The 24,140-nt window shown below is 43.0% G+C and overlaps 1 protein-coding gene across 2 annotated transcripts in view; it reads left to right on the top strand.

Annotated features, from left to right (window-relative positions):
• The window catches only part of LOC139368024 (zinc transporter ZIP11-like), a 148,186-nt gene extending 124,821 nt beyond the window's left edge, over window positions 1-23,365 (top strand). For both annotated transcript variants that reach the window (XM_071106519.1, XM_071106518.1), the window contains exons 8-10: window positions 19,261-19,359; window positions 20,488-20,646; window positions 21,744-23,365. In XM_071106519.1, coding sequence (XP_070962620.1) covers window positions 19,261-19,359; window positions 20,488-20,646; window positions 21,744-21,822 — 337 coding nt within the window. In that variant the 3' untranslated portion in view covers window positions 21,823-23,365. The remainder of the gene's footprint in view (window positions 1-19,260; window positions 19,360-20,487; window positions 20,647-21,743) is intronic.
• Window positions 23,366-24,140: the final 775 nt, after the last annotated feature.

The raw sequence follows: 24,140 nt of genomic DNA, 5'->3' as shown, positions 1-24,140 counted from the left end.
TGTCTGGGCCCCGGCTCTCTGCTGTGTGCTGCTACCACCCGGTGGCCACCACTGGTACTCCATATTTAATTTATAAATAATGCATGAGCCTCCGAGGATGACAGTGGAGGCTCCTCAGAGGAGGAAGGGAGAACAATTAAAAAAGTTATCCTTTTTAGATTAAACTATACTAAATATAGTATCGTCACCAAATAATTGATTTAAACACATTATTTTGCAAGGAAGGTCTACAGTAGCCTTAATGGCACTCTGTAGAGTAGCACCATGGTGTAGCTGGACAACAGCTAGCTTCTGTCCTCCTCTGGGTACATGTACTTCAATACAAAACCAAGGAGGCTCATGGTTCTCACCCCTTCCATAGACTTACACAGTAATTATGACAACTTCCGGAGGATGTCCTCCAGCCTATCAGAGCTCTTGCCGCATGAACTGACATGTTGTCCACCCAATCAAAGGATCAGAGAATGAATCTAATACTGAAAGCATAAGCTACAGCTAGCTAGCACTGCAGTGCATAACATGTGGAGAGTAGTTGACTCAGAGACAGAGAAGCAGTTTTGAACAAATTAATTTCTTCCAAAATGGAGAAGCAAGAGACCGAATTTAATTTTTTTTTTTCAGTTTCACTTACTTATTTAGCAAATGCAGCTAGCTAGTTTAGCCAACTCAAACACCCTGCTCAAACAGAATGATGCTATGTTACCTAGCTGGCTATCACTATCCAACACAACACTGGAACTCAAAAAGAAAGGAGGACCAAGGCACTCTTCATATACTTAATTAAAACGCCTTTATTTGTATGGCATGTTCAATAGAAACAAGGTTTTAAAAATCCGACGCGTTTCGTCAGGGAGTACAAAGAAATAATACAATGTTCTCTTTTGAAAAGAAAGAGGACATTGTCAAAAGAGGACATTGTCAAAAGAGGACATTGTCAAAAGAGGACATTGTCAAAAGAGGACATTGTCAAAAGAGGACATTGTATTATTTCTTTGCACTCCCTGACGAAGGCCATGCAGCCGAAACGCATCGGATTTTTAAAACCTTGTTTCTATTGAACATGCCATACAAATAAAGGCATTTTAATTAATTATATGAAGAGTGCCTTGGTCCTCCTTTCTTTTTGACGACCAATTCACCCCTTTTACCAAAGAGCACCTTCTATCTACCAAAATGTACTATTGTGTACCTTAGTAGCGCTTCCCTTCCTCCTCTTTCTACAACACTGGAACTCTTCCAAGTCAAGGTAAGCTTTGGTTTTACTAATTTATTGCCACCAGGGCCCGTCGGTGTAACTGCTTACTGATTGTACACTGAAACTTTACTGTGTGATTGTAGTGGGTTTACTAACGCATTAGTTCTATTAGCTATGTTGACTAGGACGTTACTTTAGTTAATATAGTGACAACGATGTAGGCTGTGTGTAGCAGTTATGGTTTGGAAAGTTTTTTTCACCTGGTCACATATAGTTGATGTGTTGTGCATTGAAGTCCACTGGTGAAGGGAAAAGGCGAGAAGAGGAGAGATGTGAGAAGGAATACAATGTGGCTGCTATGAAAGTGAACTGTGTTTACATGTGATCAGGGGTGAATTCATTCGATTCTGTTGAAATATTTTTTAAACGGAACAAAACGGGGATGAACATACCTGAATTTGTCCAATAGAAACTCTCTTTTGCAACTGTTGGACTAATGATTACACCCGAGATCAGCTAGATGCAGGCAAGAGTGTGCAAGGCGGTATTGAATGTCACTGTCTGTCCATGTGTCACTGTGTGTCACATCAAATTGGTCTCTCAACCTGTGTGTACCTACGTTGTAAACTTACATTCATAAGCTAGGTTGTAGCAACCTCATGATGAGTATAGGGAAAATTTGAGAATCATGTAATAGCCTAAACCTATCGCTGTTAGATTGAACTGGGTGAATGGAATGTGAATGACAGTCATCCAATATGCTGTAATCGAAATAAGGCCATGCTCATGAAGAAAAGAAAATTGAAGGGCACTGACCGCAACTGGAGTGAGCATATCTGCTTGTGTGTGTGTGTGTCTCCATGTTTGTGTGTCTGGGTTTGTGCGCGCATGCATGTGCATGTCTTTTAATGGTTCGATTGAGAGGCGGGAGGGAGGGGAGCAGGAATCCAGAGGAATGTGTGGAGATCGCCCTCCAGATGCGGACTAGCCGCTGGTGCTGGTCCTGGTCCACTCGCTCGCTTTTTCTCTCGCGCTCTTTCTCGCGCTCCCTCCTCTCTCCTTGTGAAAGCCTCTCTTGTCCTCTGGTAGCTGTGTTAGCTCTCCTTCAGATGCAACTCCTCTTTCTCCTTGATGTGTTCTAGCAGGCCTCTTCACAGGAGGCAGAGTGGACGCCGTGAGCAGGTTCTCTCCATCCCAGTGGCTTTGCCTTTCTCCAGCTGCAGTATAACCGTGTGTGTGTATGTGTGTGTGTGTGTGTGTGTGTGTGTGTGTGTGTGTGTGTGTGTGTGTGTGTGTGTGTGTGTGTGCGTGTGCGTGTGCGCGTGTGCGTGCGCTGTCAGCCAGAGGAAAGGGGTGGTAGTCAGGTAATGTAGTGATTTAAACAAAGAGGCCTCCTCAGCCAAGCTGAGGAAAACATTCCCAAATGTATTTGCTTTTTTTATTCTTTGAGGCTACATTCTTTCACATAATCAGTGGTATTGCAATGCGTTTCTACCTATCTTCACCCAAGATGTTTTGGGGGACAGTCAATGAAAGTCTAAATGTAGGATTACAGCATGCCTATTTGTGTGAATTGTCTGCAAATTGCGTGTAAAGTGGCCTCTTGTGCGCAGCCTCTTAGAGTGTATTGTAGTCATTAGTGTGAATAGGAAGAGAGTCAATCAATCAAATGTGGCTAGGAAAAACTCCATAGGAAGAAATCTACAGAGGAACCAGGGTATGAGGGGTGGCCAGTCGTCTTCTGTCTGTGCTGGTTGGAGATTATAACAGAACATGGCCAAGATGTTCAAATGTTCATAGATGACCAGCAGGGTCAAATAATAATAATCACAGTGGTTGTAGAGGGTGCAACAGGTCAGCACCTCAGGAGTAAATGTCAGCTGGCTTTTCATAGCCGATCATTCAGAGTATCTCTACGACTCCTGCTGTCTCTAGGGAGTTGAAAACAGCAGGTCTGGGACAAGGTAGCATGTTCGGTGAACAGGTCAGAGTTCCATAGGTGCAGGCAGAACAGTTGAAACTGGAGCAGCAGCATGACCAGGTGGACTGGGGACAGCAAGGAGTCATCAGGCCAGTATTCCTGAGGCATGGTCCTAGGGCTCAAGTCCTCAGAGAGAGAGAGAATTAGAGAGAGCATACTTAAATTCACACAGGACACCGGATAAGATTGGAGAAATACTCCAGATACAACAGACTACTGACCCTAGCCCCCCGACACAAAATATTGCAGCAAAAATACTGGAGGCTGAGACGAGGGGTCAGGAGACACAATACCCCCGGAAAGGGCCAAACAGGCAGGATATAACCCCACCCACTTTGCCAAAGCACAGCCCCCACACCACTAGAGGGATATCTTCAACCACCAACTTACTATCCTGAGACAAGGCCGAGTATAGCCCACGAAGATCTCCCCCACGGCACGAACCTAAGGGGGGGCGCCAACCCGGACAGGAAAATCAAGAAAGTCTTTGTCACTGCTGCAGACCCAGTCAGTCCAATAGGGTTTCTGTTAGCTGATAAAAGCCGGCTTTTAGCAGATCACCAAAATGAAAAGCCAATAAATTATCATTTAGAAATAATGCTTTTTAGCCTATTAATTGATGTAAATACATTTGAGCTGTCATGTTTGTCTGGTGTCAAACTCATTCCTTGGAGGGCCTAGTGTCTGTGGGTTTTTGTTTTTTCCTTTCAATTAAGCCCTAAACAACTAGGCAAGGTGAGTTCTTCACTAATTAGTGACCTTAATTCATCAATCAAGTACAAGGGTGGAGCGAAAACCCGCAGACACTCTGCCCATCTTGGAATGAGTTTGACACATGGTCTATAGCAGAGGTCCCCAACTTGCGGGCCGAATGTGGCCTGCAGGGTTTTTTATTTGACCCCCTAAGTTTTTTGTTGTTGTTGAATTTTCATTGTTGGACATACAGTGCCTTGCGAAAGTATTCGGCCCCCTTGGACTTTGCGACCTTTTGCCACATTTCAGGCTTCAAACATAAAGATATTAAAACTATATTTTTTGTGAAGAATCAACAACAAGTGGGACACAATCATGAAGTGGAACGACATTTATTGGATATTTCAAACTGTTTTAACAAATCAAAAACTGAAAAATTGGGCGTGCAAAATTATTCAGCCCCTTTACTTTCAGTGCAGCAAACTCTCTCCAGAAGTTCAGTGAGGATCTCTGAATGATCCAATGTTGACCTAAATGACTAATGATGATAAATACAATCCACCTGTGTGTAATCAAATCTCCGTATAAATGCACCTGCACTGTGATAGTCTCAGAGGTCCGTTACATGCGCAGAGAGCATCATGAAGAACAAGGAACACACCAGGCAGGTCCGAGATACTGTTGTGAAGAAGTTTAAAGCCGGATTTGGATACAAAAAGATTTCCCAAGCTTTAAACATCCCAAGGAGCACTGTGCAAGCGATAATATTGAAATGGAAGGAGTATCAGACCACTGCAAATCTACCAAGACCTGGCCGTCCCTCTAAACTTTCAGCTCATACAAGGAGAAGACTGATCAGAGATGCAGCCAAGAGGCCCATGATCACTCTGGATGAACTGCAGAGATCTACAGCTGAGGTGGGAGACTCTGTCCATAGGACAACAATCAGTCGTATATTGCACAAATCTGGCCTTTATGGAAGAGTGGCAAGAAGAAAGCCATTTCTTAAAGATATCCATAAAAAGTGTTGTTTAAAGTTTGCCACAAGCCACCTGGGAGACACACCAAACATGTGGAAGAAGGTGCTCTGGTCAGATTAAACCAAAATTGAACTTTTTGGCAACAATGCAAAACGTTATGTTTGGCGTAAAAGCAACACAGCTGAACACACCATCCCCACTGTCAAACATGGTGGTGGCAGCATCATGGTTTGGGCCTGTTTTTCTTCAGCAGGGACAGGGAAGATGGTTAAAATTGATGGGAAGATGGATGGAGCCAAATACAGGACCATTCTGGAAGAAAACCTGATGGAGTCTGCAAAAGACCTGAGACTGGGACGGAGATTTGTCTTCCAACAAGACAATGATCCAAAACATAAAGCAAAATCTACAATGGACTGGTTCAAAAATAAACATATCCAGGTGTTAGAATGGCCAAGTCAAAGTCCAGACCTGAATCCAATCGAGAATCTGTGGAAAGAACTGAAAACTGCTGTTCACAAATGCTCTCCATCCAACCTCACTGAGCTCGAGCTGTTTTGCAAGGAGGAATGGGAAAAAATGTCAGTCTCTCGATGTGCAAAACTGATAGAGACATACCCCAAGCGACTTACAGCTGTAATCGCAGCAAAAGGTGGCGCTACAAAGTATTAACTTAAGGGGGCTGAATAATTTTGCACGCCCAATTTTTCAGTTTTTGATTTGTTATAAAAGTTTGAAATATCCAATAAATGTCGTTCCACTTCATGATTGTGTCCCACTTGTTGTTGATTCTTCACAAAAAAAATCAGTTTTATATCTTTATGTTTGAAGCCTGAAATGTGGCAAAAGGTCGCAAAGTTCAAGGGGGCCGAAATACTTTCGCAAGGCACTGTAAGACTGTAAAAACACCAGGCATCCGTTCCAAGTGATTTTAATTTAGGAAAACTGTTCCCAAGTATTCCCACGCATAATAGAGAATCTAAGCAAGGTTGGAAATGATTATGTTTTAGTATTATTTCTGTTTGGTCTTCTTGCAGTCAATTTGCAGTCTACAAATGATTTGTAATTATGTTCCGGTACCCCGACCATCCGCTCAAGAAAAAATTTGCATAATTTAGAAGGAACTAAATTGGTGCGTGTGTATTTTTTTTTGTCGTAATGCATCTTATTTATTACATGTGCAACGAATACAGACACAGAGATTAGTTTGAGCCAAAGCGCGAGAGGTGTTGCATCAGCTCGTGTTCCTGCTGGAGTGAGACATTCTTTTATAAGCCCAATTATTGTGCAACCAATTATAAACTCAATTACTTGTTAAAATAGGTTTTGATGGCCATGATTTAAAAATAACTGCTAATTGAAGCAGCGTCAATCACCACTTTGCAATGTGAGCTGAAGGCAATAAGCATTTTGCAAACATATACTTAATTGTTCGAAACCTGAACGTTTAACTTCATATTACGATGCATGTCTTACCTTGTTTCAAAGTAGCCGAGCCAAAATCCATTTCTATTTACGTGGAGGCAGTTATTTTATAAAGACTTGTGCCATTGAAATAAGTAGCCTATTTCTATCATGTTCTATTGTTTTTAAATCCGCTTTCTTTCTTTCATTGTCCAGTAGCCAAAGGCACCATTTTGGTCATATTAGCTAGCATGCTAGCTGTTGCGTCTTCAGATCTCCCATCTTTCAACATTTCAAACAGATATGTTCAACTGTCACATGAAACCGCTTGCAGGGGGAGTGAGCTTTTTGACAATGGTGTTTTCCGCTAATCACATTATGGAACGAACATTTGCGTGTAGCCTCCTGCCGTGCGTGCATTGCTGCATAGCCATAATGTGAAGAAATATTCGTTTATCAACATTTTTTGCTAAATGTTTCGGATGTATTGCCTCAGCCTCAATTATTTTTGAAGTTAGTTTGATGTACTGGTTGTTTGAATTTGGGATCTATCGTTCCACAACTGTCCCAGAGTCTATTTCTTGCACAGGGCCCGGTTTCCCAAAGTCATCTTAAGGCTAAGTTCATCGTTAGAACCTTTCGTAGGAGCATCGTTAAATCTCTGAGCTGTTTCCAAAAACCATTATAATTAACGTTGCACTTTAAAACGCTCAATCTTATGCCGGCCAAAGATTTGAGGAGAGAAAGCTGATCCGAGAGCAGCGCTCCCTTTCTTTCGATTCATACAACCAGTACACTATTGACAAATGCTCCAACGAAGCACTTAGCAAACGTTCTCTCTGCGTTGTGTTTTGGGAAATGCATGTTACGTCTTCGGCCGTTGTAGGAAAGATGCATCGTTAAAACACTCGTAAGCCTATGTTCATTCGCTATCGGGAAACCAGCCCAGAACAACAAGCTGACCAATAGAAGAGGTCAACTTTTCTACTATGGGGGATCATAGATTGAAATAGGCTAGTGATTTTTCTGTTTGTTACTTGTCTTGTCGGCTGAGGAAAGTCAATGTGGACAGTTATTCTAACATCTTCATAGTGAGCATCAGAATTCGGTAAAAAGGACATATACCACTGCATCCTTGACTTGCATGTTCTGTTAAGATGAATTACCACAATCTAAATTTAATTTATGTCGTTCTGAGCACTGTGGCTGGATGCCATAATCAGGTTACGCACCACAATGCATATGGATCCGGTAAATTTGTCAAACTTCCGGTAAATTAAAATGCTGCTGGTCAAATGTCCGGTGCCACATTTTCCTAACAGGAACCCTGACACACTCACACACACACACACACACACACACACACACACACACACACACACACACACACAGAGTGGTCCAAACCACAGCATTCCTGTGCTGTTGGTTCAGTCCTCTGGGGTCTGCAGAGGTCCGGCCCTCCCCAGCAGAGAGCCCCTCTGAGCTTGGTGGGTTTAGCACCACTCTCTCTGCCTTTCTCTCTCTGCCTCTCTGTCTCTGCCTCTCTGTCTCTGCCTCTCTGTCTCTGCCTCTCTGTCTCTCTCTCTGCCTCTCTGTCTCTCTCTCTGTCTCTCTGTCTCTCTCTCTCTGTCTCTACCTCTCTCTATGCCTCCTGGATTGGCCAGGGCAGAAATGGGCTGTTTTCAGACTACAGTCTAGTCATAATATAGCTGTCATAATGAACCCAATATGGAAAAAGTACTATACTATTTGGCATGAGATATGGAATCAAAACAGAATCATGCCTTACTGTGAAAACCTTTTGATATTTCTGTAACATTGAGCTCATGCTCTTCCTGTTAGCTGGACGGTTTTGCTGGAGCAGAGATCAAAGCCATTGTGACTCGCTGCATCCGGGCTCTTCTATTGGAGGTGGCAGTGGTGGGCGGAGCTTGCACTGTGTTGTCAGCCAATTGAACTGAATCGTCCCCAATGCCATTTCACACACACAAACAAACACACACACACACACACGCACGCACACAGGTGGGGGTCGGAGTGCAGCCAAACCCTGCCGTTATTACAGATGTCAATGAGAGGGAGGTATAGGGGGGCTTGCTACCCCAACGCATGGTGTTTCACTCCTTCACTGACCACTCGGCTCTCTTTCTCTCACACAGCACAAGAATAGTGTCTTTATGAAGTCAAGTTCCACTATGGTACTCAGGCCCTCTAAAGCAGCTGACAGATGTTTGATACGCTGTAATTCACACTGCTTATAACACATTTGCACAGTCACTCAACAGGCATTCTTTTAAGAAGGACTTGTGTGTCTGGCAGTAGATTTTCAGTGTACTGTACAGTCTCCCCCTGACAGGCCCCTCAGCCAATGCTGTTAGTTCCCAGTGCTGGGCGTAACATTTCTATAGACTGGGCCGAGATAATTTAGACAGCCATCCAAGGGCCAGTGTGTGTGTGTGCATGCGTGAAGCATGCCTGTCCTGATAGGTGAGAAATGGTTTGACACTCCTGTCTTCTCTTTCCTTACGCTCTTCCAATAGCCTCCTCAGCAGACGGTCAGTTTAGTTTTATTTTAGATTCTACCTTTTTTGGGGCCATTCACATTTCTGCAATCTTGAGTGTTATGCTGTTTATAACCAACGTGTCGCTGAGGTCCGTGGACTTCACTGTGTGCTGTAGCTTCAGAGTTTTAAGGGAAGGAGAGCGAGTAGAGTGCAAGACAGGGAGAGAGAGACAGAGAGAGTATAGAAAGAATGAGGTCTAAAGAGAGAGAAATCCTCGTAGAGGTAGAACGAGTGAGAGAAGTACTGTAGAAGGTAGAAAGAGGAGAAAAGGAGGAGGGTGAAGAAGAGTGACTAGAAACCCAGTGAATGTGGATGAGGTCAGGTAGACAGGCAGGCGGTGACATTATCTCAGCCTGTGTCTGAGGGGGCCTCTACAGTGAACTGTAGGACGACTGAGCGAGAGATCCCCAAGGACTAACACTGGAGGTCGATTAATGTAGCAACTATGAGAGGGGTTGGAGAGTAGCACTGTCACTTTAAGCTTGCTGCATGCTGACTGGCTTAGATTGATAGATTTGTATATTGGTGTGTATGTGTACTGTGGGTGTTTCTCAATATGAGTGGCAGGCTCCCAGGTGGCGCAGTGTTCTAGGGCACTGCATCGCAGCGCTAGCTGTGCCACCAGAGACTCTGGGTTCGCGCCCAGGCTCTGTCGCTGCCGGCCGCGACTGAGAGGTCCGTGGGGCGACACACAATTGGCCTAGCGTCGTCCGGGTTAGGGAGGGTTTGGCCGGTAGGGATATCCTTGTCTCATCGCGCACCAGCGACTCCTGTGGCGGGCCAGGTGTAGTGCACGCTAACCAAGGTCGCCAGGTGCACGGTGTTCCCTCCGACACATTGGTGCGGCTGGCTTCCGGGTTGGATGCGCGCTGTGTTAAGAAGCAGTGCGGCTTGGTTGGGTTGTGTTTCGGAGGACGCATGACTTTCAACCTTCGTCTCTCCCGAGCCCGTACAGGAGTTGTAGCGATGAGACAAGATAGTAACTACTAATCATTGAATACTACGAAAATTGGGGAGAGAAAGTGAGGGGTATTTTTATGTGTGGCAGGGAGCTCGGCCCCAGTGATGTACTGGGCCGTACGCGCTACCCACTGTAGCACCTTGCGGTTGGATGCCAAGCAGTTGCCAGTCAAGATTCACTCAATGGTGCAGCTGCAGATGTTTTTGAGGATTGCATTTCATGGCTGCAGATGTGAGTGCCACGGGGCGATAATTATTTAGACAGGTTACCTTGGCGTTCTTGGGCACAGGGAATATGGTGGTATGCTTAAAACAAGTAGGTATTACAAACTGGATCATGGCCTGGTACTCAGGGCTCTACTGTCCCTCCATCAGGTCCTAATGGTCACACTTGGTGCTCTACTGTCCCTCCATCAGGTCCTAATGGCCTGGTACTCAAATCAAATCTTATTTGTTACATACACATGGTTAGCAGATGTTAATGCGAGTGTAGCGAAATGCTTGTGCTTCTAGTTCCGACAATGCAGTAATAACCAACGAGTAATCTAACCTAACAATTCCACAACAACTACCTTATACACACAAGTGTAAAGGGATGAAGAATATGTACCTAAAGATATATGAATGAGTGATGGTACAGAACGGCATAAGCAAGATGCAGTAGATGGTATTGAGTACAGTATATACATATGAGATGAGTAATGTAGGGTATGTAAACAAAGTGGCATAGTTTAAAGTGGCTAGTGATACATGTATTACATAAAGATGCAGTAGATGATATAGAGTACAGTATATACATATACATATGAGATGAGTAATGTAGGGTATGTAAACATTATATTAAGTGGCATTGTTTAAAGTGGCTAGTGATACATTTTTTACATCAATTTCCATCCATTTCCATTATTAAAGTGGCTGGAGTTCAGTCAGTATGTTGGCAGCAGCCACTCAATGTTAGTGATGGCTGTTTAACAGTCTGATGGCCTTGAGATAGAAGCTGTTTTTCAGTCTCTCTGTCCCTGCTTTGATGCACCTGTTCTGACCTCGCCTTCTGGATGATAGCGGTGTGAACAGGCAGTGGCTCGGGTGGTTGTTGTCCTTGATGATCTTTATGGCCTTCCTGTGACATTGGGTGGTGTAGGTGTCCTGGAGGGCAGGTAGTTTGCCCCCGGTGATGCGTTGTGCAGACCTCACTACCCTCTGGAGAGCCTTACGGTTGTGGGCGGAGCAGTTGCCATACCAGGCAGTGATACAGCCCGACAGGATGCTCTCGATTGTGCATCTGTAGAAGTTTGTGAGTGCTTTTGGTGACAAGCCAAATTTCTTCAGCCTCCTGAGGTTGAAGAGGCACTGCTGCGCCTTCTTCACAACGCTGTCTGTGTGGGTGGACCAATTCAGTTTGTCCGTGATGTGTACGCCGAGGAACTTAAAACTTACTACCCTCTCCACTACTGTCCAGTCGATGTGGATAGGGGGGTGCTCCCTCTGCTGTTTCCTGAAGTCCACAATCATCTCCTTTGTTTTTTTGACGTTGAGTGTGATGTTATTTTCCTGACACCACACTCTGAGGGCCCTCACCTCCTCCCTGTAGGCCGTCTCGTCGTTGTTGGTAATCAAGCCTACCACTGTAGTGTCGTCCGCAAACTTGATGATTGAGTTGGAGGCGTGCATGGCCACACAGTCGTGGGTGAACAGGGAGTACAGGAGAGGGCTCAGAACGCACCCTTGTGGGGCCCCAGTGTTGAGGATCAGCGGGGTGGAGAAATTGTTACCTACCCTCACCACCTGGCGGCGGCCCGTCAGGAAGTCCAGTACCCAGTTGCACAGGGCGGGGTTGAGACCCAGTGTCTCGAGCTTGATGACGGGTTTGGAGGGTACTATGGTGTTAAATGCTGAGCTGTAGTCAATGAACAGCATTCTCACATAGGTATTCCTCTTGTCCAGATGGGTTAGGGCTGTGTGCAGTGCGGTTGCGATTGCGTTGTCTGTGGACCTATTGGGGCGGTAAGCAAGTCCTAATGGCCTGGTACTCAGGACGCTACTGTCCCTCCAAGTCCTAATGGCCTGGTACTTAGGGCTCTATTGTCCCTCCATCAGTATCATTCACAATTATGTTAATTAATGTTGAAATACAGTGAGACCGGTATACTTTTGCATGACAGTAACAGACTGACAGAATTTCATGACCGCCACAGCCCTAATGTAGACCCATTTTGATTCTTGAAGAAAGTAACATCAAGTACCAATGTCTTACCCCGTCATAACCCACAATATAATGTGGTAAACAGTGTCTTTGAACGAACAACACATACACGGTACGCTGGGTCTCCAAGAGGGTCTTATATACACACACCTCGGCGGGTAGCACTACACGAGATACGTGTCCTCAATGGAAAATGTTTACCTAAAGCCAAGGACTTTTGATAACATTTGATAAGATGTTTTTACCACATAGCGAGTTATTTGTATCTATGTTGTTTGAGACCCATGAGACGTGTCCAACTGTTGTTTAGTAAATTATATTTCTCTGCACTTTGTCAATGTATTTTTGCATGGTAGAAGTCCTACATCAGCTAGTGCAGAGCAGTTAAAGGTCCAATGCAGCTTTTTTTTTTTTATATCATTATCAAATCATTTCTGGGTAAAAATGAAATGTTTTGCTGTGATTGTTTTCAATTAAAATTGTAAAAAAATTAACAAAAAATAGACATTTCTCAAGCAAGAATTTTGATAGGACTGTCTGGGAGTGGTTTGAGTGGGAAGGGGAACACTGAAAACGAGCTGTTATTGGCAGAGAGGTTTGGAACTCTCTTACTTATTGGTCTATTACATCATTTCCCTCCTGGTGACATCACCAGGCAGGCCAAAGCAGGCTGACAGCTCTTACACTAAAAAGGCATTATCATAATTTTCACAATGTGACAGTAATATTCCATCCTCATAGTGTGGAAATATACACGGATCAAAAGTGAAAATGCAACATGTAGTGTTGGTCCCATGTTTCATGAGCTGAAATAAAAGATCCCTGAAATGTTCCATATAGACAAAAAGCTTATTTCTCTCTAATTTTGTGCACAAATGTATTTACTTCCCTGTTAGTGAGCATTTCTCCTTTGCCAAGATAATTCATTCACCTGACAGATATGGCATATCAAGAAGCTCATTAAACAGTGTGATCATTACACAGGTAAACCTTGTTCTGGGGACAATAAAAGGCCACTCTAAAATGTGCAGTTTTGACACCCAACAATGCTACAGATGTTTTGAGGGAGCGCGCAATTGGCATGCTGACAATATGAATGTCCACCAGAGCTGTTGCCAAAGAATTCAATGTTAATTTCTCTACCATAAGCCGTCTCCAACGTCGTATTAGAGAATTTGGAGGCACGTCCAACCCGGACTCACAACCACAGCCCACTTGCATGGCACCATGTGGGCGAGCGGTTTGCTGATCAACTCTATGCAAAGGAGATGTGTCGCGCTGCATGAGGCAGATGGTGGTCACTAGATACTGACTGGTTTTCTGATCCACGCCCCTACCTTTTTTTTTAAAAGGTATATGTCACCAACAGATGCATATCTGTTTTTACAGTCAGGTGAAATCCATAGACTGGGGCCTAATTTATTTATTTCAATTGACTGATTTTCTTATATGAGCTGTTACTCAGTAAAATCTTTGACATAGTTTAATGTTGTGTTTATATTTTTGTTCAGTATATATAAAACGCAGGCAATTCACGTTTTTGACTGCACTGGGCCTTTAATGTGCAACTTTTCACTTAATCACATGAGGAATACAACACTCACATTGTTTTGGTGTTTTGTCCATTCGTCCACTCTTAATAAAATCCACCAAAGTTGTGTATATCAGCAGTCAAGTTTTCAAAGTAAATCACTTTCAGTAGAGCAAAAAAACATTCCTTGATTCATCAACATTCCAGATCATTCTGGGCTTCCAACTTTGTGGCAAAAGTTTGGGGAAGGCCCTTTCCTGTTTCAGCAAGACAATCCCTCCTGTGCACAACGCGAGGTCCATACAGAAATGGTTTCTCAAGGTCGGTGTGCAAGAACTTGACTGGCCTGCACAGAGCCCTGACCTCAACCCCAGCAAACCCCTTTTGGGATGAATTGGAACCCCGACTGCGAGCCAGGCCTAATCGCCCAACATCAGTTCCCGATCTCACTAATGCTCTTGTGGCTGAATGGTCTCCAGAGCAATGTTCCAACATCTAGTGGAAATCTTTCCCAGAAGAGTGGAGGCCGTTATAGAAGGAAAGGTGAACCAACTCCATATCAATGTGCATGATTTTGGAATGAGATGTTGGCAGGTGTTCACATACATTTGGTCATGTTGTGTACCTTATTCTCATACCCCATGTTACAACACATTGTTTAACTTTTTGTACACATTGTTTTTGTGTACACACACACACACACACACACACACACACACACACACACACACACACACACACACACACACAGTATAATTGATTTGTAATGTTTAATTAATAGTAGCAAGAGGAGCGTTTGGATCTCCAAGAGGGTCTTTCAATACAGACTTTTCACCTGAGATCATTATCACATTCATTGCGCATTCAGATTGTTCTCACACAGGGAAGACTCGGACGTAGTGTTCGGGCATTTGAAATGATTTCGCTATTCCAATAATATCCCCACTAAAATATGGATATCCGGATATTCGAAATACATATTTTTTTTATTTTTTAAATGTATGTACACTATTCCTAAATGAATGATAACATAGTACATCGCTATTAGACTTTTACCCATGTGCAATACCTGCTCTATTTGTCTATTACAAAAAACACTATCACATCCACTTTTCACTTCTCATTGCCAATGTTGTATGTGCCCGTTAGGTGTAAAAGTATGTTCTGTACATCTGTCTCCTACTGGTCATTCAGCCTTCCAACCCGAGGCCCCAGGCCAATTGTTCCATTCTAAACCGACACCTCTTTCAGAGACTACCAACCAACAGGTGGCACTCTTAAAGATATTTACAACTCTTCAATGGTCATATCAATGAATGAATGATATTATAGACCCATTGATTCTTAGAGAATATAACTTAAAGTGCCTTATGAGCCAAGTTGTTTTACTTTAGTATTTGTAAACAATGCATTTGTAAAGGAACAACACATACACCGTATTATTGCTGTTTAATGCTTTATTCGTTGTAGTAAGAGGAGTGTTGGGTCTCCAAGAGGGTGTTACAGTACAGACTCACCTGAGACCATTACAGCAGTTGCCGTTCTCACATAGGGAAGAGCAGGAAGCCACTAAAGATATTGTGATTATAATCACTATCAAAGAGCTGGTTCTTTGAGGGGAGCCTCATGTACACCACATCTCCCTTCTCCAGCTCCTCCACCTCTCTCTCGCTGGCTGTCACTCTGGCGCCCATGGCTGACAGTTCAGCTCCTTGGCCTGAAACAAAAGCCGTTAATGGAAATGAAAGCTGTTCATTTTGACAGTCTATATCAAATCTTGTTCATACACCCAGTAAGGAGAAATGAGTTACCTGCATTCTCTTTCTTCAGTTTCTCTACCTAGCCCTCGGTTGCTGTCGTTCTTGCCTCCATAACTCACAGCTTGTCTCGCTCCTCTGAAACGATATCTCTCAGCTTCAGCGCAAATTCTTTCAGCTTCAGGACATATTCTCTCAGCTTCTGCACCTCAGTCAAGCAGTCATGTCCGGTGGGTGTGCGTTCGTCGGTCGTGACAGTAGCTTCAGTCCCTCTGCGCACTATCTGAACTCCACTCACTATGCTCTCTCTGCCTGTGCTGTGACCCTGTTGAGTGATGTCATTCTCTCTGAGCCATCCACTCCCTCCCTGAGCCCGTGACCCAGACAGACAGAACAGCAACACCAGCAGAGCTACAGCACCCTTCATTCTGAAACAATGCCTCTTCAGATATGATGCAGTTGATGATGCTCAGTCCCCGTCTTTATACACACACACATCCTAGGTAGAGCTACGTGAGACCGGTTCATCATGGAACATTTTAATTCAACTAAAGCCCAAGATTTGAGAGAACATTTGATCAGATAAGTTTAGCCACGTAGCAAGTCATTTCAACTGATGCTGTCCAAGACTGTGAGAAATCTGCAACTGTTCTTTAGTAAATTATCTCCTAATTTCTTTGCACAGTTTGTCGATACATTTTTGTCTGGTAGAATTGTCGCCAGTGTTAACAATATGGTCCCTGTGATGTGGTTTATAATGAAACTATTTTAGTTATAAATAATCTAATAGTCTAAAACAATGTTGTGGAGGTTTCAAACAGACCAATCACTGAGATGAGATGACCATTGACGCGGCAGGTAGCCTAGTGGTTAGAGCATTGGACTACTAACCGAAAGGTTGCAAGATCAAATCCCCGAGCTGACAAGGTAAAACAATCTGTCGTTCTTCCCTGAATATGGAAGTTAACCCACTGTTCCTAGGCCGTCGTTGTAAATAAGAATTTGTTCTTAACTGACTTGCCTACTTAAATAAATGTACAATTTTAAAAAATGTGAACAGTTGTAAATATTGCAGATTGTACCTTTAAGACTGAAAAAGAGTGCCACCTGTTGGTTGGTTGGTTGGTAGTCTGAAAGAGGTGTCAGTTTAGAATAGAACAATTGGCCTGGGCCCTCGGGTTAGAAGGCTGAATGACAAGTAGGAGACAGATGTACAGAACACACTTGTGCGCCTAACGGGCACATACAACATTGGCAATGAGAAGTGGAAGTGATAGTGGTCCCTGCATATTGCCAATGTCAACTATTACTGTTTTTTGTAATGGACAGAAATAGAGCAGGTATTACACAGTGGTTATAGCACTGGTATATACAGTGTTACGTTATAGCTATGTGCTATGATATGCTGCTATATACAGTGTTACGTTATAGCTATGTGCTATGTTATGCTGCTATACACAGTGTTACGTTATAGCTATGTGCTATGATATGTTGCTATATACAGTGTTACGTTATAGCTATGTGCTATGATATGCTGCTATATACAGTGTTACGTTATAGCTATGTGCTATGTTATGCTGCTTCATACAGTGTTACGTTATAGCTATGTGCTATGTTATGCTGCTATATACAGTGTTACGTTATAGCTATGTGCTATGTTATGCTGCTACATACAGTGTTACGTTATAGATATGTGCTATGATATGCTGCTACCTACAGTGTTACGTTATTAAGGCTAGCAGGCTAACATAGCCTAATTTAACCATAGCACAATGGAAAAGCACACTATATGCAGAGGATAACCAAGCACACCATAGGAACAGGGCCAACTATCAGCTTATTGCAGTACCAGTAAGTTAGCACGCTAGGCTAGCAGGCCAAAGCACAACATCGCTATTAATGTATTACCACTGTGCAATACCTGCTGTATTTCGCTCTATTACAGACAGAAATCTCTTTCTCTCTCTCCCTCTTTCTCATTCTCTTCATTCTCGCTCTCTTTCTCTCCCTCCCTCAGTACTGAGGACTGGACAGGCGTGGTTCCATATGTTCTGGGCCAGTCCTCAGTACTGAGGACTGGACAGGGGTGGTTCCATATGTTCTGGGCCAGTCCTGTCCTGATGCCGCAGCTGAACAAACATAGCTGCCATGAATGCTGCTGTGCTGTAATGGGGAAATGTAGCTCACATGTATTAATTAGTACTGTTTAAGGAGGTGTTTCCTGCCAATACAGCCCCCATGTGACGAGCAGTGAAAACAGAACTGGGTGACTGGGGTTCACCTCTACCACACCAAAGGCACAGGTTCTCCCTAACTCACTCAGGACTTCCTGACCTCCTTTTCTATCCCTTTTCTCTTTATTTTTCCTCCTTCTCGGTCTCCTCTCTCATGCGGCCCAGATATATCTCTCTGCCATCCTTCCCTCGTTCCAATACTCCAGCCTTCTCTTTGGTCTGCCTCTGTCTCTGTTTCTCCAGGTGATTGTTGTTACACAATCCATCCAGAATGGCTGCCCCCATGGTCATATCCTTGTTTACATGTTAGCCTAACTGTATTGTGTATAGTAGCCTAGCCCATAGGGTTTGGTCTACTAGCCTAGCATGCAACTTACTGTTACTGCATTATGCTGCATTATCCCTGTTCTGCTGTGCTGTAATGGGGAAATGTAGCTCAGATTTATGAAAAGTACTGTATACAAAGGTGTTTCCTGCCAATACAGCCCCCATGTGACCAGTGACTGGATTCACTTCAACCACACCCCACAGGGTCTACTCCCTCACTCTCTCCAGACTTCTCCTTCTTCTCTTCTATCCACTTTTTCCTCTTTATTTTTCTTCCTCTCTCTGTCTCATGCGGCCCAGATGTTCTTCTCTGCTGTCCTTCCCTCGTTCTATACTCCAGCCTTCTCTTCATTTTTTTCTGGATTCTCTCCCTGTCATTGTATCCCCATTTTTTCCTTGACACAGAAACACTCTTTCTAGCGTGTTGAAAACACATTTCCTTTCTTTTCTCTGTCTCTCTCGCTGTCTCTGTCTCTGTCTCTAGCTCTCTCTCTTCTCCCCCCCAGGCAGTGACTGCTGTAAACCTTTCCGTGACTAGCTGTCATTAATCTTCTCTCTCCAGAGGCAGGCTCTTGACTCTGTGCCTGTTACAGTGGTTCACAGGGAGAGAGGAAACCTAAAACGTTCCTCCCAAACACACCTGTGTGTGGTGTTGCTGAGTTCTTTGCCCCCTGGGAACTGATGCGGTCCGACAAAGATGCAGTGGAGTGCGAGCGGCACTAACACCACTTATGAGCATGTCTTTGAATTACCACCCTGGCTGCTAATAGTGTGGACGGGAGTGTGCTGTTAGCCTCAGTTTATTGACGCTCCGGAGGGCCTAGGATGGGGTGACTTGAGTGCTGTGTTGTGGTTTTGAATAGATTTGAGTTTCTTCTCTTCTAATTGTTCAGCAGTATGCATTTTCTCCCAACTCTTCATATCCAACTGACTCCTCGTGTGTCTCCTTAGCAATTGTTTCCAAGTCATTTCCTGTCCTGAGAATGAGCCCCTATCCATAGTCTGCGGTTCTATTGTGATGGCGATTTCCTCCAGTGCTGACTCTTTAGACTGAGCACTACTGCCTTTTAACTGACCTGGAAACTGCCAGCAGCAAAATAACCGAGTTTCCCCCCGTGTTATGTACTGTACATCATTCAAATACAGTTTCCTCCTCGCTAACCAACCGACCACCCGCCCACCCTCCAACCACACTTCTACCACACGTAGCCACGATACATCTCCAACTCTATTGAAGCAGCGAGGTTAAAGTGAATGTAATGCTTCACATGCCAACTCGATGCTCTGAAATCTCTCCCATTTAGGCCTCTAAACCAATGTCAATGAGCGACCATTGATTAGGGTAATGGCAATAAGAAATGTCATCTGAAAGGCCATCAGACAATGATCTAAGAAGTGGTGTCCTCTAAAGCGTTATCATGTGTTCCACAGGAACTTGGCCATTGGCATAGGGATCCAGAATTTCCCAGAGGGCCTTGCGGTGAGCCTCCCTCTGCGAGGTGCAGGGATGTCCACATGGAAAGCCTTCTGGTGAGTAACAACTCTTAATATCCAAACAGTATCTCCACATGATCATCACTGTTTCTCTGCACCTTAACTCACAGGACCTTCAGAAAGTATTCACACCCCTTGACTTTTTCCACATTTTGTTGTGTTACATCCTTAATGTAAAATTGATTAAATTGAGATTTTGTGGCGCTGATCTACACATAATACCCCATAATGTAAAAGGGTAATTATGTTTGTTTAAATGTTTACATATTCATTAAAAATGAAAAGCTGAAATGTCTTGATCAACAAGTATTCTAAGCCCTTTGTCATGGCAAGCCTAAATAAGTTCAGGAGTAAAAATGTGCTTAACAAGTCACATAATAAGTTTCGTGGACTCATTCTGTGTTCAATAATAGTGGTTAACATGATTTTTGAATGACTGCCCCATCTCTGTATACAATTATCTGTAAGGTCCCCCAATCAAGTAGTGAATTTCAAGCACAGATTCAACCACAAAGGCCAGGGAGGTTTTCAATGCCTCACAAAGAAGGGCACCTATTGGTAGATGTGCAAAAAAAATAAAAAATAAAAAAACACCAACCTAAACGACAGAGAGAAAAGAAGGAAGCCGGAACAGAATAAACAAATATTCCAAAACATGCATCCTGTTTGCAACAAGGTACTTAAGTAATAATGCAAAACAAATTGGCAAAGAAATTAACTTTTTGTCCTGAATACAAAGCGTTATGTTTGGAGCAATTCAGCCTTGTATCTCCAGGAATAGTTTCTAGTTTTAGCCAGACAGAGCCCTGTACAGTCCCTTAACCCCCTGTCTGTGGAGGGCAGAAGACTCACCAGATGATGGGATGCTTCAAGATATGAGTGTTTTATATGAGTGTTTTTTATTTTTCATACATTTTTTATAAATATTGTACATTTTCTTCCACTTTGACATTAGAGTATTTTGTGTTGATCGTTGACCAAAAATGACAATTATATCCATTTTAATCCCATTTTTTAACACAACAAAATGTGGAAAAAGTCAAGGGGTGTGAATACTTCCTGTATATTAAACTGAATATTAAAATAATTGTTTTTGTTTGACAGCCAATGACTGAAGGGGACATAAAGGGTACTATCTAGGGTCTTGACTAACTCCTCTCTCAGGTACGGACAGCTCAGTGGAATGGTAGAACCAATCGCCGGGTTGCTAGGAGCTGTTGCCGTGGTGCTGGCTGAACCACTGTTGCCGTACGCCCTGGCCTTCGCTGCAGGGGCTATGGTGTATGTGGTGGTTGATGACATCATCCCAGAGGCTCAACTCAGGTGGGTAGAGAGAGGTTATTTTTTACTGTGCTCTCCTAACCCATGTCTTAGTCAAGGCTTAGTCCATGTCCAACCCTTTAGAAAACACTGGAACAATGTTTACTAGTAATACAGTACCAGTCAAAAGTTAGGATGCACCTACTCATTCAAGGGTTTTTCTTTATTTTTTACTATTTTCTACATGTAGAATAATAGTGAAGACATCAAAACTATGAAGTAACACATATATAATCCAGTAGTAAACCAAAAACAAGTGTTAAACAAATCAAATTAAATTATACAGTTTAGATGCTTCAAAGAAATTCCACAAATTAACTTTTGACAAGGCACACCTGTTAATTAAATGCATTCCAGGTGACTACCTCATGAAGCTGGTTGAGAGAAAGCCAAGAGAGTGCAAAACTGTCATCCATGCATAGGGTGGCTACTTTGAAGAATCTCAACTATAAAATATATTTAGATTTGTTTAACACTTTTTCAAATCAAATCAAATTGTATTGGTCGCATACACATGGTTAGCAGATGGTATTGCGAGTGTAGCGAAATGCTTGGTTACTGCATGATTCCATATGTGTTATTACATCGTTTTGATGTCTTCACTATTATTCTACGATGTAGAAAATAGTGAAAATAAAGGAAAACCCTTGAATGAGTAGGTGTGTCCAAACCTTTGACTGATACTGTCCATTAACAGATTTTTCTACCCTGGTTCCAACAGTAGTTGTTCATAGCTCTGTGACTCTGAGCTGGACTAGATCAATCGCTGTCTTTGTGTTAGTGTGAGCCGCGAGGAGGAAGAGTGGGAGCGGAGCAACGACACTGTCCCCCTGGAATGTTCTGGTTTTCACAACCCTGGGCGTGTTGTTTTCTTTAAGAAGTGAGACAGGGAGCGAGCTGTCCTTTTGACTTGTGTGGGTCCACTGTCACTGTGAAGTGTGTGCCTGCTAGCATGTTTAGGGTCTGTGTGTGTGTTTTAGTAACCTGACAGATTTCCATGTGCTCGGCTTATCTCTGTGTCTCAATGTATTGTATATGATTGAAGTACTGTATAAATACACCAACCTTGATTAACACTGTCCATGTATATTCTCTTGAAGTGGGAACGGTAAGTTGGCTTCCTGGACCTCCATCCTGGGCTTTGTAGTGATGATGTCACTTGACGTTGGGCTGGGCTGAGGCGTCACCTCCACGTAGAACACCTCGCTGATGTCACAGAATGATGTCACGGCTAATCGCCAGACCTTGGGGAAAAAAGGGACCAAATCTGCCTTCTCTCTAATTGCTTGCTTTTGTTGTATTTATTTTTATTTTTTAATTTTGACATTTTGTGAATTTGGTTGTTGTTTTTGGGGATACTGGATCCTTATTATAAAATGTGATGATACTTGAAAAGTGGTGTTTGTATGACTAGTTTAGACTGGTACTGAGACAGCCATGTATGAAAAATTGATAGTTGATTTTGAATAGATTTTTATGGAGTGTGTGTGTGTGTGTGTGTAATTGGGTTTACACCTCTAAGGGCTAAGTCCATTTTGGCTCCAGCTGTGTCAGCCCACTCCACAGTTGGACCTCAAGACTGTTTTGAAGGCTACTTATGGTCACTGAATGAAACACAGGGATCTGTGTCTACAGATATGTCACAAATAACCAGCTGAATGTGTCGGCTTGCCTGATCCTTGAGAAGGATCTTTGCTCGGATTATGATGTAATGTATTTACAAATGGTGCACACCCTGATTCATTCAGGATGGAATGTTTTCTTTCTTCCTCAATTATCAAACATTTAAATGACCAAGTGGTTCCGTCTGTTTTTTCCTTGCTCTTTTGCTTTATTTAGCTTTTTCTCGCATACATTCTCTATCATCCTCAGGCTGGCCATTGTGTGTGTTTGGATGAAGAGAATGTGGTGTGGATGAAGAGAATGTGAATAGCAACATTTTACAGCTAGCTTCTCCTTATCTTTTTCTCAACTACAGCACACACATTCCATTCGTATTGCGTTGTTATTACATTATTATAATATGACATTCAGTTATCATTACAGGTGAAATTACATATAATTACTAATATGACATGTTTGTGAAAAGAGAGCTATTGCAGCTAGCCAAATGGAATGCTAGCTACACAACCCAGATGCAACCTCCTTTTTGCTTGTTCATTTGTACGTTCATGAACTGTACTGTACTGCTGGAGTTTGGTGGGGGCTTCTAAACCCTCTGGCCTTACAGCTATGTATGGGACAACGTCTCAGAGTAGGTGTGCTGATCTAGGATCAGCCCCCCCCGTTCATGTAATCTTATTAATTGTGATTTTAAAAAGTAAAAATGATCCTAGATCAGCACTCTTACTCGGACACGCTTGATTGAAATGAACCCTGAGGAGTATACTACAAAGCAGGATCAATGAGTTAGCCAGTAAACTTGCATAAATTATTATTTTTTAAATGTGTTTGATTAGCCTGAAACGGGCATGGTCTGATTTAACTCAACAACCAAAAACACATATCTTAGCTTAGATTACTTAATGAAACAGAAAATCAATAGTTATTTTGGGTTGTTTATCCAAGTTAGCTGGCTAACTCATTGATCCTGCGTCGCGGTATACCCCTCAGGTCTCCCTGCCTGATTCTATTTTTGGAGGGGCCTGGATAGAACCATTCCCAAGGAAAAGTGTCATGGAGAGAGATGTGGTGATGATGTAATAAACCAAAACTGATTCCACTATGTGTTTTTCTCCGTTGTTAGTTAGAGGTGTCAACCCTGGTTCAGTCACCACCCCACTGACTCATGATTCACTGGAATCATTAACATATTGTACTGTAGACCTTTACCGTAATGCAGCTGTGCTCTTACTGCACAGGGTCCAAGCCTAACTGAAAAGACATGTAATAACTTAAAGGTTCTTGTAAATCATGCTTTGATGCCATTGGGAGATATGTATAAAAACACGAGTTATACTCAGAAGTATCCATACAGTGCATTCAGAAAGTATTCACACCACTTGACTTATTCCACATTTCGTTGTGTTGCAGCCTGAATTCAAAATGTGTAAAAAAAAATAAATACACAATAGCCCATAATGACAAAGTAAAAACATGTTTTTAGAAAGGTTTGCACATTTATTGAAAATGAAATACAGGAATATCTCATTCACATAAGTATTCACTCCCCTTTGCTACTACACTCCAAATTGAGTGTTGAAAGTTTCCAAGAGCGCAGTGGTCTCCATCATTGGTATATTAAAAAATATGGACCTACCCATACCTAGAGCTGTCCGTATGACCAAACTGAGCAACCGGGCAATGAGGTGACCAAGAACCCAATGACCACTCTGCCAGAAGGACAACCTGCCAGAAGGACAAGTCTCTACGGCACTTCAACAATCTGGGCTTAATGGGAGAGTGACCAGACGGAAGCCACTCCTGAGAAACAGCCACATGACAGCGCGCCTGGAGTTTGCAAAAAGGCAAGTGAAAAACAGATCATAAGGCAAAAA

The sequence above is a fragment of the Oncorhynchus clarkii genome, chromosome 16 (genome assembly GCF_045791955.1).
Source record: "Oncorhynchus clarkii lewisi isolate Uvic-CL-2024 chromosome 16, UVic_Ocla_1.0, whole genome shotgun sequence".
Taxonomy (NCBI): Eukaryota; Metazoa; Chordata; class Actinopteri; order Salmoniformes; family Salmonidae; genus Oncorhynchus; species Oncorhynchus clarkii.
The sequence above is the reverse complement of the archived record's forward strand: the minus strand, read 5'-3'. Positions and strand labels throughout refer to the sequence as shown.